The sequence below is a fragment of the Eretmochelys imbricata genome, chromosome 26 (genome assembly GCF_965152235.1).
Source record: "Eretmochelys imbricata isolate rEreImb1 chromosome 26, rEreImb1.hap1, whole genome shotgun sequence".
In the NCBI taxonomy this organism is placed as follows: Eukaryota; Metazoa; Chordata; order Testudines; family Cheloniidae; genus Eretmochelys; species Eretmochelys imbricata.
Genome location: NC_135597.1, coordinates 13,281,907 through 13,295,101, shown reverse-complemented (window position 1 = coordinate 13,295,101; position 13,195 = coordinate 13,281,907). Strand labels below are relative to the sequence as shown.

General features: G+C 52.9%; 1 protein-coding gene across 1 annotated transcript in view; it reads left to right on the top strand.

Annotated features, from left to right (window-relative positions):
* LOC144257659 (glycerol-3-phosphate acyltransferase 2, mitochondrial-like) overlaps positions 1-13,195 on the top strand; it is a 145,887-nt gene that overhangs the window by 113,851 nt on the left and 18,841 nt on the right. Inside the window, exons 4-9 of the mRNA XM_077805709.1 lie at positions 40-194; positions 915-1,028; positions 1,405-1,478; positions 3,993-4,103; positions 8,898-9,038; positions 12,952-13,051. Coding sequence (XP_077661835.1) covers positions 40-194; positions 915-1,028; positions 1,405-1,478; positions 3,993-4,103; positions 8,898-9,038; positions 12,952-13,051 — 695 coding nt within the window. The remainder of the gene's footprint in view (positions 1-39; positions 195-914; positions 1,029-1,404; positions 1,479-3,992; positions 4,104-8,897; positions 9,039-12,951; positions 13,052-13,195) is intronic.

Sequence of the window (13,195 nt, the reverse complement as noted above, 5' to 3'; positions counted from 1 at the left end):
CTCAAACCAGCCGGTGCCCTCTCCTCTGTGTCTTTCCAGCTCCTCTCACCACGCTGCCCTCCGTGGACACTGCTGCTGGTCCCAAGAGCCCGCACCCAGCCTGTGCTTCGAGATCGGGGCGAGCCATGGCTCTGACCCAGCGGGACTCCGCGACCCGCATCCTGCTGGCTGAGAAGAAGTCGCCGCAGAGACACGTGTGTGATCCCTTGGAGGGAGGGTACCCCAGAAGTGGCACTGCTCTCCCTGCCAGGGAAGGAGGGAGCTGTGACCTGGAGGATCGGACACTCAGTGTCACCCCCGCATATCCAGATGGGACCGGCACTTGGGATCTATTCAGATCAGTGGGAGTCAGAGCAGGAGCGATGCCAGGGGGTGCAAAGGCTCCAGAGCCTGCGATGAGCGTCTGTGTTATTGCAAGAGGCGTCACATGACAGCGAGTGCTGAAAGCCTTCGGTCTCACTAGCTGGATGGGTCTCCAATACAAGGCTCATTCTCTTGCAGACGAGGGCTGAGATTGTCTACGTTGCCCAAGGGGTTTAGGTTCCCACTAAAACGAATGAGAATTGAATATCCAAATCCACGCGGCTTGGTGCTGGCTGCTGTGAACCATGAGCTACGTACCCAGAAGTCTTTGTGGCTGGGTGCAGCCCCAGCATGGACAGGAAACATGCCCGCAGCACACAGAGCCCGACTGCAGCTCTGCGGTGGGGTTGCAATCTCTTGAGATTGCGGGTAGCCAGGTGGCTCCCCCATGATCACAGCTAGGCAGCAGTGAAGACCCAGCCAAAGTGATTTAGGAACCTGTCTCCTGGAAAGGCGATGGGCTGCAAGCTTTTATTTCCCATGCTGGGGTTTCGGGTGATGGGGTGGGCGGCGGGTTGGGATAAACAGGCTTTATTTCCTCTCTTCCTCAGATGAAGACCTGGCCCTTGGGCTTCGGGGTGAAGCTGGAGATTGTCACCCCTTTTCTGGGCAAGTACCGCCCGTTCGTGGGGCGCTGCTGTCAGATCTGCACCCCGAAGAGCTGGGTAAGGACAGGCGATCAGAAGAGGGAGGGGATCAGCCTGGCGGTGGTTGGTGGCTTCTGCTTTCAGAGGGACTTACCCCTAGAGTTGGTCCCTCCTGGGCAGGGCTAGAGCAGATTGGCAGGGACAGATGTCTGTGAATCTGGGTCTTCCCAACTGCAACCTTTCATCAGCACCAAAGCAGATTCTGGCCTCTGGGCAGCACCTGTCGCTGCCGGCAGCTGCAGGGCAAAGAGAGAAGGAACTCGCCCTCCCCACGCTGGCAGGGATGGAGGGTTCCTGGGTTATTCTTGGCAGAGGAGTGAATTCCTAGGGGAGAAGGGGGAGCCCTGCTATTCAGGATGTGTTTCTACTAATGGCCATGCCTGTCTGCTTTCAGCAATCCTCCTTCCACAAGCACCTTCCTTCCCTGGGCTTTCACAATGTTCTCCAGGTGACGGAGGAAGACACCAGGTGAGTATTGGAGGGGGCTAGGGAAGGGGTGCGGGGTGGGAGAGGGTTGGAATGGGGCGATTTCCTGGGCACCATGCTGTGTCGATTTTCAGCAGAGGGAGGACATACTCTTCTCGCGGTATCTCCACGTGCCTCTGAGGCTGGAGATGTAATCAACCCTGGCAGCCTGGACTCTTGGGTTCTATCCCCAGCCCTGCACGGACTTGCCGTGGGATCCGGGGTGAGTCGCTTCTCCCTGCGAACAAAAGCAAGAATAATATTCATTTCTCTGCCTCACTGGAGTGATGGGAGGATTCATAAGTTAGCCTCGCTTGCTAATTCGTCTAATACGCTTTAAGGATTGTTTGTAAAGCCTTTTGAAAGCTGCAGGCCCATAAAGACTAAGTGTTATTAACAGCGGAGAGGAGAGTATTTGATTCGTTCCCATCCGCCCACCCACTCCAATGTAATGTAACAGCCGCAGCAAAAGGGGAATAGAGATTCAACCGAGTAGTTAGTTGTTACCAAAACACGTCGATTCCCACTCTGGTGTGGAAGGTTGTATTCAGAGATCAGAGTTTCCACTCTGATCCCTTCCCTGGGACCAGCGCAGGGAAATGCTTACAAAGCATTTTGGGTAGGACTGCCCAAGCTGTTTCTAGCCCTGGCAGTTTGTGTGATGGTGGATGTTAAAAACTCGGTGGTTCTGGTTCCTTTCCCTGCTACTCTCACGTGCCCGCACTTCAGTAGCAATGTACATACGTCCAGATCCTTGGCTGATGTCAGTCACTGGCTTCCCACAGAGATTGCTGGAGCTCCCCCGATTTACACTGGCTGAGGTTTTGTCCCCTGATGTTTAACTCTCCAAATGCTGATTTTGGAGCATGCAGGGCTGAGCCGCTGCAGCTCCTGTCAGTTTCTGTGGGCTCCATGGGTGTTCCGCGCTCTTGAAAATGGGGTCACCATGCTTCCTGCTGCTTGAAACCTCACGGCTCCAGCTTACGAAAGGGTCTAAATAATTCATCTCGCCTCGTAGCATGTCACGAGTTACGGACGCTAAAACTGGGGGCGGGGGCGATGGTAACGCAAGGTAGTAACCAGAGGTGTGTGATGTTTAGCGTCTGACATCTCATCAGTGCCGTAGGCAGGTTAGAAACGGAACCTCTATGTCACTGGCATTCCAATATTTCTAGCGGAGTTCGGTCTTCATTCCTTGTCCTGGTGCTTGCAAAATGTTGGGGGTTAATAAAGTCCTTTAGTAGTCTCTTAGCATTCCCTGGTACTGATTGAGGACTGAATGCCTGGTTGGAGACCTGATGACATCAGGGATCTTGCATCAGTCTTGGTTAATGTTAACAGGACACTGGCGCGGGTCGTGGTACAGCAAAGGCTGCATTGAACAGAGTGCAAAGTTTGTGTCGGGAACGTTTGCCCTTCAGGAGCGCTGAAGTTAGAGCTGGGAAATGCCAATGCAGGAACATCCTGGATGTTCTCTTTTCCTAGAAGGAAGCTCTGAGACCTGTGGTTTCATGGTCGAGAGAGAGCTCCCTCAATCGATATGGTTTTTAGATGGTTTTAGCATGGGAATGCCACTGCTGTACATTTTCTATAGCTCTTTTCCTCCTTAGATCTCGCAGCGCTTTACCAAGCGCCAGTAACCCCATTTTACAAATTGGGAAGTTGAGGCACAGCAGCCACGGTGTCCATAAATGCCCAGTGACCTTGGGGCTGGCTCAATTATTGGAGCCCCCACCTTGAAGCTTGTGAAAGGGGCCTGGTTTTGAGAAGGCAGGTGCTTGGCCCTTTGTGAAAATCAGACCCAGAAATGAGGACTCTGGAGTCACAAGTCGGTTTTGAAATCTTGGCCAGAGGGCTGAGCTGACTCCAGCAGGCTAGGGGCAGATCAGGGACTAGAACCCAGGTCTTCTGGTGCCCAGCCCAGCCCAGCACGCTGTCCGCTCGACCATGCGACGGTAAAAGTTATTTCAGCTATCATTGGGCTGGAGGTCTGGCAAGTACCAGAGCATGAAGGATTGAATACGGAGATTAGACCCGTTCCAACACGCTCTGACCTACGTCAGTCGTTTCCGAATGGGAGGACGTTGCGAAGGAGGGATGGGCTTGTTAAAAACATGAAACACTTGAACGAGGGGACATGTCAAGGGACTGATCCGACACCACTGGAGTTAAAGGAAGACTCCCAGTGGGGAGGCAGTGTTTCCTAGTGGGTAGAGCAGTGGCCTTGGACGCAGGAGACCTGGCTTCTTTTCCCAGCTGTGCCACTGGCCTGCTGGGCGATCTTGGGCAAGGCACGCCCCCTTTCTGTGCCTCAGTTTCCCCATGGAAGTAATGATCCAGATTTCCTTCCTTTGTAAAGTCCTTTGAGATCTACATATGAAAAGTGCTATATATATTATACTTGTAGCTTACAGGTATTAGTAGTACCCCGAAAGGATATACCTGGATAATGGCATGCATGTAATGTATCACGTGTCTATAGGTTCCGTAATTCCCTAGCTGAGTCTCTCTCTCTAGGTACAGGGGCTGGCTAGTAAGAAGACTCTGTTACTTCCTTGCGGTCCTTGATTGGAAAGTTCATTCCGAGACCCCACAAGACCTCCAGGAGAGAATCTTCTGCAGCAAAAGGTATCGTTCCTCATGTGAGAGCAACCTGAGGTTATTATTTACCCTATGGGCTGGCACTGGAGTTTTGCTCTTATGTCCCCTCCTTTCTCAGCTGTTCCTCATGGTATTACAGCCCTACATTGTTTGGAGCCTGCCTCCGGGTCTCTGCTGTTCTGACTGCAGCCAGGGCCGGTTGGTTTAGGTTTTTGAACAGGACATGGGCTGCAACAATGGGAGAATTTGGCCCAAATCTCAGGTGTGGACCCGGCCCCAGTGTCCTGTTCTAACCACTAGACCACGTGCCCTTGTCACCTTCAGAATAAAGTAGAACTAACATGGGGCTATAAACCTCAGGCCAGGGAGGGCATCTGAGTAAGGACTCTTGGGTTCTATTCCCTACCCAGCAACTTATGCCCTCTCTAGCAGAATGCCAGGGCTGTGCGAACTGTTAGGTGGGGCTGGTTTAAACGTTTTTTTGGATGGAAAATTGGTTTTTTGATTAACTGAATTTTTTTGTGAAAAGTGTCTGCTTTCCTTGGAAAAGTTTTTAATTTTTGCATAAAAAATCTGGATGCTCGAAAATTTGAAATATTTTGCATCTGAAATGCCACTGTGGTGCCTCATGGGAGTTGTGGTTCGGTTACCTCATGCTCCTATCTGCCTCCATGGGACAGGCGTCTGTCCTGCTGGACTTCAACTCCCATGATGCTAGGCCTGCCAAGATGTCCCACCTCCACTCACCAAGCGGGGACACTGGTGCATCATGGGAAATGTTGTCCAACCAAGGAGCCAGGCCTCTAGAAGAGAATAAGAGTGTGAAGTACCTGAACTGGCCTTTTGTGGGAACTCTCCAGTCCTTTCTTGGCCTCTAGCGGGTGTGCTGGTATAGACAGGACCTCTGCTACTTGTGTCCTGCTCAGAGCATCTCTGCTCAACACCATGGTTCAGATGTTGATGGCTGCCCTGCCCTAGTGCCCTTGCCATATTTAGGCCTGGCGGAATTAGTGTTTTTATTTTTTTATCATTTTGATGGCTAATATAATGTTTATTTTAAATGAGTTAAATTTTCCCAGTTGCTGGAGTGAGAGTGCAAGCTGGAGTGCACCCAAGCCAGGCAACCTAGATTCTAGTCCTGGCTCTGTCCTTGAATTGGGCAAGTCACTTCCCTTTGCCTCAGTTTCCCCATCTCAGAAACGGGGAGTCATAGCTCGAAGGGATCAGATGCTGCTGTGACAAGCACAGTGTAAGCACCTGACTGCAATAGTGGGGTACGAGCAGAGAACGAGAGAGGCGTTGTCCAGCATGGCTCACTCTGCTGTTATACACCCAGCCCGCTTTGCATTGCAGTCTTGGGCACTTGGAGCTAGTGTACGTGGGAAATATACTAGCATTACTGTACCCCTGTAGCTATGCTGAGATCATAGAAGATCAGGGTTGGTAGAGACCTCAGGAGGTCATCTAGTCCAACCCCCTGCCCAGAGCAGAACCAACCCCAACTAAATCATCCCAGCCAGGGCTTTGTCAAGCCCAGCCTTAAAAACCTCTAAGGATGGAGAGTCCACCACCTCCCTAGGTAACCCATTCCAGTGCTTCCCCACCCTCCTAGTGAAATGCTCTTTCCTAATATCCAACCTAGACCTCCCCCACGGCAACTTGAGACCATTACTCCTTGTTCTGTCATCTGCCACCAGTGAGAACAGCCGAGCTCCATCCTCTTTGGAACCCCCCTTCAGGTAGTTGAAGGCTGCTATCAAATCCCCCCTCACTCTTCTCTTCTGCAGACTAAATAACCTCAGTTCCCTCAGCCTCCTCATAAGTCATGTGCCCCAACCCGCTAATCATTTTTGTTGCCCTTTGCTGGACTCTCTCCCATTTGTCCACATCCTTTCTGTAGTGGAGGGACCAAAACTGGACGCAGTACTCCAGGTGTGGCCTCACCAGTGCCAAATAGAGGGGAATAATCACTTCCCTCGATCAGTTGGCAATGCCCCTAATAACGCAGCCCAATATGCCATTGGCCTTCTTGGCAACAAGGGCACACCACTGACTCATATCCAGCTTCTCGTCCACTGTCACCCCTAGGTCCTTTTCTGCAGAACTGCTGCCGAGCCGCTCGGTCCCCAGCCTGTAGCGGTGCATTGGATTCTTCCGTCCTATGTGTAGGACTCTGCACTTGTCCTTGTTGAACCTCATCAGATTTCTTTTGGCCCAATCCTCCAATTTGTCTAGGTCACTCTGGACCCTATCCCTACCCTCCAGCATATCTACCTCTCCCCTCAGCTTAGTGTCTTCCATGAACTTGCTGAGGGTGCAGTCCACACCATCCTCCAGATCATTAATGAAGATATTGAACAAAACCAGCCCCAGGACCGACCCCTGGGGCACTCTGCTTCATACCGGCTGCCAACTAGACATCAAGCCGTTGATCGGTACCCGTTGAGCCCGACAGTCTAGCCACCTTTCTATCATCTCCCATGTGGGCACCCTTATTCGGAATACCATGGCCTTGTTTCAGTTCAGTTTATATCACTTTGGGCACGTACAATTTTTCAGTTTTGAGCCGTCCATTAACCGGAAAAAAGTCTATTTTGAACAGGCGTGTCCAATCACAGGGAGTTATACTGGTGTAACTATACCAACATAGCTTATGAAGCCAGAAGGGACCGTTGTGATCATCTCATTTGATCTCCTGTTTAGCACAGGCCAGAGAACTTTTCTGAATTAATTCCTGTTTCAACGAGAGCGTATCTTTTAGAAAAATAGGTATTCAGATGAAAATCGCCAGTGACGGAGAATCTACCACAACACTTGATAAGTTGTTCCAGTCGTTAATAACCCTCGCTGTTAAAATCGTACGCCTCCTTTCCAGTCTGAGCTTGTGTAGCTTCACCTCCCGACCCCTAGTTCTTATTATCTCTGCCTGTTAGGTTGAAGAGTCCTTTATCAAAGTAATGCTGGTAAATTTTCCTGTGTGGACAAGCCCTTGCTCTGTGCCTCTCTATGAATCTATGATTCTCTTCCCACATGTACAAGAGAGAATTAATGGGCCAGAGTCTCTCCTGGCATAACATTAGTGGATCTGTGCTGTTTTGCACCTGCTGAATTCCTGGCCCACTGTTTGTGATGGGTTTTGTGAACCTCTGTCGACAGGCGCTGTAGCAGGGGCCAAGAAAGATTGTGATATCTCTAAGGAATATTTTCGCAAAGGGCCCTCTGTCTATACTGATGTCCTACTCTCATCTGCATTTATTTAGCACCTCTCTGGCATCCCCCGCCCCCCGCACTTACTCTGATAAATTACGAGCTGCGAATTTGTCTTTGGTGTCAGGCTGAGAGTTTAGATTACGAAAGCGAGGGTGCGGTGCAGAAGTTGAGCGGGTGGGAGCAGTGCTCTGGGAAAGGCATGGTTGTGATGCTTTCATTTTCAGCCCCGAGCTCACAGATAGGGGAGGGGTCCTGTAGACCACCGAGGCACGTGATAAATTGAATTATTCAGTGTCCTCGATAATAGAATCTATCCGTGATGATAGCACAGCAGCGCCTAGTGGGCCCCACTGTGTTAGGAGCTGTACAAACACAGAACAGGAAGATGGTCCCTGCCCCAAATTGCTGACAATCTAAGTATAAGACAAGAGGCAACAGGAGGAGACACACGGTCAGGGGAGTACAAGGAAACAGAGACATTAGTGGTCGGCCTGATGGGGCCGTGGTGTGACCATTGTCACGCCTTGGGGTGTGAGCGCCTTTCAGAGGGATTGTGCTGCTGGGGGTGGCTACCTCCTCAGCCAGTAGCTGTATCCCTTCCCCTCACAGGGTGCCGGACAGAGATGGGGAGCTCCAGATGGAAACAGCTGTGAAGGAAGAAAACAATTCCAGGTGTTTCATAGCAGCAAAACTCTTGGGCAGCTGTCAGTTACAGGCAGGCTGTGGTTAAATCCCTGCCACCGTCTGCTCCAATCTGGCCGCTTAAGAAACGGCATTGGGCCCAAGCCCGCTGGACTCAACGGGGTCCCCACTGACTGCCAGGGGCTTTGGATCAGGCCTTTACTGGATGCTCCTTTTGCAGATGGGTCAGGAAGGAAACGAGCCAGCACAAGCGGAGCGACAATTGGCTGCACGCATTGATTCAGCCAGGCTGATCCCGAATCCTGTGACATATGCACTGCGCTCTGTGGCCCTGTCTGGTCTGGTCGCTCTTCTGGCCCGACGCAGAGCCTATGGGACGACACCCCTGGGCTTTACCTGCCCTTTGGACAGCAGCAAACTGCAGTCTGTTGTCTGGGGAAAGGCGGCATTTAGCACCGTTTAGGACAGGCGGGGAGCTGAAACCTCGGGGGACATTTGGGGCGGCAGAATATAAGTGACTGCAGCTGGAATTTGGCCAGGACTTTGGAGTTGGCAGCCCAGCTCTTGGCGAGCATATTCACCTGGCCCCAGATTTCTCATCTGACAGCAATCCAGTGCCCCCCTAAATCTGTCCCTGCCTGGACTAGAACCCAGATCTTGTCTGTGCCCTTTGCTCTGCCCGCTAGAGACGCTGCAGCTTTCCTGATCACTGAGTTTTCCTGGGCTTCCCACCCCAGCCTGTCTCAGGCTGCATGAGATCGCAGTGTCTCTCCGGCGTGCAGCGTAACATGTCCATGATCTCGGTTGGGGTCTCTCCTTGCCGCCCCCGATAACAGTTAATACGGTGTTGGCGGCTGGCTGTCCTTAGGCTATAGTTGCTGGGATGCATTAGGCGCTCTGAATAGCTTATTAAATCCTGCAGCTTTGCTTGGTGTTCTTGTTTTTCATCTGCTCTCCCTTTCTCCCCAGGGTGCAGGATGTCATGGCTCTGAAGGTCCCCCAGGCAAGAGTGGCTGGCTCTGTTGTCAGCAAATCTCCGGCACAATGGAGGAGCAAAGTGCTGCAAATCCTGGGCCAGATTCAGTCTCCTCTCTCCCTTTTCATACTAAGGTATGTCCCCCACCTGCCCTGCGGAGAGGGCCGGGCAAGGGCTACAGGGGACTCTGTGTATGCGGTGCTGGTTTAAGGCAGGGGAGCAGCAGCAGAATTGCCTGAGGGGGCTGGTATTAGAGACCAGGTTCTAGTCCCAGCTCTGCCATGTACTTGCTGTGTAACCTTGGGCAAGCAAGATTCTTGTGCCTCAGTTTCCCTGTCTTCAGGACAGAGAGAGTGACACGGCCCTTCCATGGCAAAGCACTCTGAGGACTAAGCCTGCAAAGCAGCAGGTAGGTGATTAGAGCAATGGGTCTGGCACCTTTCCTTGTTACGAAATTAACACGCCCGGCAGAAAGCCAAGAGAGTGTGTGAGTGCATTCTGTGCCCCCCTGCCCTGTGGCTTGCTCGCGGAGGTGCCTTGCAGAGACGTGGGCGGTGGCGGTGATGGCAAGTCAGATCCCTGCTAGGAGCCTGTGTGTGTGTGTGTTTGTATTTTAAGTTTCTTGCAGAGTCGGGGATGTTTTTCCTGTGTTTCAAACTTAGATGGTTAGTTGGGGGGCTGGGCTGGGCTAGGAAGTGGAATCTTGCTTGGGTCCCCAGTGAAGAGGGTTTGGGATCGGGTGGTGGTTCAGAGATTTGTTCGTCTCAGGAGAGGTCCAGGACTGGAGTAGCAGGGGGCTGCAGGTCGCCATTGAGGGGTACCCAGCGGAGCTAGTGCGGGAGGAGAGCCTGGGGCTGGGGTACCGGAGGGCTGCAGGTTGGGATTGAGGGGTACCGATGGGAGCTAATGGGGAAGGGAGCCCAGGGCTGGTGTCACAGGGAGCTAGTGGGGGAGACTGCTCATCCTGTATTAAATTGAACAGTCGCCTGCTTGAGGGGTTCGTCCCCTATGCAGGACTGGGAGGAGACCAGATGCGGTTTTGACAGGTAGCCGACAGGGGGCGTCATTTTTAAGAGCGTGCTAATCTTCCCCCTCCAGCATGACCTCAAATGCATGGTGCATGTGGGGTCACGCCAGCGGGGTGGGGTCACGCTGTTCCCGGGGGTACTGGCACATCCAGTGTTCTGGGAACGTGTCCACGGCCACCTTAGCTGCAGGTCAGGATTGAGGGGTACCGGCAGAGCTTGCGGGGGAGGGGAGCCAGGGGCTGGGCGATCAGGGGATTGCAGGTCAGGATTGAGGGGTACCGGCAGAGCTTGCGGGGGAGGGGAGCCAGGGGCTGGGGGGTCAGGGGATTGCAGGTCAGGATTGAGGGGTACCGGCAGAGCTTGCGGGGGAGGGGAGCTAGGGGCTGGGCGATCAGGGGATTGCAGGTCAGGATTGAGGGGTACCGGCAGAGCTTGCGGGGGAGGGGAGCCAGGGGCTGGGGGGTCAGGGGATTGCAGGTCAGGATTGAGGGGTACCGGCAGAGCTTGCGGGGGAGGGGAGCCAGGGGCTGGGGGGTCAGGGGATTGCAGGTCAGGATTGAGGGGTACCGGCAGAGCTTGTGGGGGAGGGGAGCCAGGGGCTGGGGGGTCAGGGGATTGCAGGTCAGGATTGAGGGGTACTGGCAGAGCTTGCGGAGGAGGGGAGCCAGGGGCTGGGGGACCAGGGGATTGCAGATCAGGATTGAGGGGTACTGGCAGAGCTGGCAGGGGAGGGGAGCCAGGGGCTGGGGGGTCAGGGGATTGCAGGTCAGGATTGAGGGGTACCAGCAGTGCTGTGCGTGAAGCAGCTCGGGGCTGGAGCAGGGTGGGCTGCGGGTTGGAACCGAGAGACATTAGCAGAATTGCAGGCGGGTCGGGATGGAGTGGCGCATTGGCCGAGCTTCATGGGGAAGCCCATACAGCACCTCCATGAATTATTCTGGTCCGGAGCCAGGGTAGCCCCATCCTGGTTTAACGAGTGCTAACATTTCCCACTGGAAGTGAACATCAAAGACTTCACCTAAAAGAAAAGGGGAACTTTTTTTTTTTTTTGATTGTTGAGAAATTGGCAGATAAAGTTTCCATTGAGGCCTAATTGCTTCTCTGATTGAGCTGTAATAAAAGAACCTTTCCGAACAGTCTGAGTATTTAAAGTGGGGAAATTGCCCAAGGGATAAAAGCATTTAGAGATTTCTGGTAAACATCACGCAGGAGCTCGGGGGTGGGGATGGGGGAGGTGGGTTCTGGGTTTGCACGCTGGGGTTATTTTATTTTTATTGTGTTTTTTTTTTTTTTTTGGCCTAATAACGCAGAGGCGTTAATTTTTTTTTTGCAAACAGAGCTCCTGTTTATTCATTTACTTTATGGGAGCTTAAAGACGTGGGCTGAACATTGCAATGTGATGATAATGCCTAGCTCATGTAGCACTTCTCACCTGCAGATCTCAAAGCACTTCACAAAGGTGGGTGAGTGCCATTAGCCCTGTTGTACAGATGGGGAAACTGAGGCACAGATGCAGGAACCTGACTTGCCCAAGCTCACCCAACAGGCCAGGGGCAGAGCGAAGAATTGGGCCTAGGTGACTGAGACCCAGTTTAGTGCTGTAACCACTAGACCGCACTGCCTTTGAATGAAATCTCGCTCTTAGGATGGATTTTTCACACCCCTGAGTGACGTAGTTAAGCCGAATTAATTTCCTCGTGTAGCCCTGGCCTGAGACGCAGCAAGTCTGCGTTTTGAGTCTCTCCCCTGTCACTGAGTCGCTTAGGTAAGTCATTTAACCTCTCCTTGCCTCCATTCCCCATCTGGAAGATGGAGAGTGTAATACAGTGTCGGCGCTGCAAACCCCAGAAAAATCACATTAAAAACTAACCAATTTATTTGAGCATAAGCTTTCATGAGCTACAGCTCACTTCAGATGCGCCACAAGTCCTCCTTTTCTTTTTGCGAATACAGACTAACACGGCTGCTACTCTGAAACCTAACATTAAAAACAATATCGAGGGGAGGAGGCCTCTCCTTTTGGCTTCTGAGCCTCTAGGCTGTGCTGGGGTCCTATTTTCATGCTTTTCTACCTCTACTACAAGGGCTGGAAATTTTTGCTCAATCAAAGAAGCTGAGATTCTCATGCATTCCCATGACTCTGGAAGCTGGGGCTTTAAGAATCTCCACGGGGGCGGAAGAGGTATCGAAGCCCAAGGACCATGTTTGGCCCAAGAGCGAATGGGGATAAACTGGCTGTGAGGAAATGTAGGCTGGAAATGAGGAAGGTTTCCTAACCATCAACAGGAGTATTGGTGGGGGGAAACAAGCTGAACTAGTTCTAAAATGGACCTTGATACGCTGCTAAACGGGATAACCTGCCAGGTTGCCTGCGACACCACGGGACTGCTGATGACCTCGGAGGTCCCTTCCATGCCTGGGTTCCTAATATGACAATTAGTGCAATACTTGCAATCAAACCATGAGAGCTGGCAAGGCCGTGCTTCTCTCTCATGTATGTGCAGCACCTGGCGCGATGGGGTCCCTGGCGTGTGGAGAATGAGTGGGTGCAGCTGTAGTGCGTTGATTTCAGCAGGGTCTGTCTGGGCCCCCGAGTGCCGGATTGGGGGTGTTGAACTAGGATGAGTTTCCCAGTCGCTCTCGCGTGCAGCATGCGTTTGAACGGTCGCCCTGGCACCAGCTTATGTTCTGGGTCAGGCCTGGAGGGGGCAAGGAGGAGCGAGGCTTCTGCGAAACGAGTTGGGAAATTCTCAGCCCAGCCCCCATGGGCAAGTGGCAGGGAGGAGCGAGTGAATTCCCAGCCCTAGAGGTAGTGAGCGTGTGGGGCTCGGTGGGGAATACAGCAGCCTGCTCTGCGGGGAGACGGGAAATTGAAATCCCTAGAATCAGTGGTTACTGACCGTGGTATAAAGGTGTAATGCGACCCCTCCTAGTGTAGGGCACAGAGACTGGGGGGCGGAGGGGATATCCGTGGGCCCTAGAGAGACCGATCCCCGGGCTTTCTTTCCCTCTCCCCCAGGCTCTGCAGCTGGGCTCTGCTCAGACTCCTGAACCGCATGTTCCTCAACTTGCTGCTCCACAAAGGGCAGCTGGAGATGGTGCGCAGGGCAGCCCAGACGGTAAGGAGCAGTGGGGGGCCTGAGACAGCTCTGCCAAGAGCCCTGTTCCTTGTGTTATCTGCCTAAGGCACTTGGGTGGGCCCCGCCACCCTAGTGTCTGAGCGCTTGTAAAGCCTCTAGCCTCACGCTTGGGGGGCAGGGCGG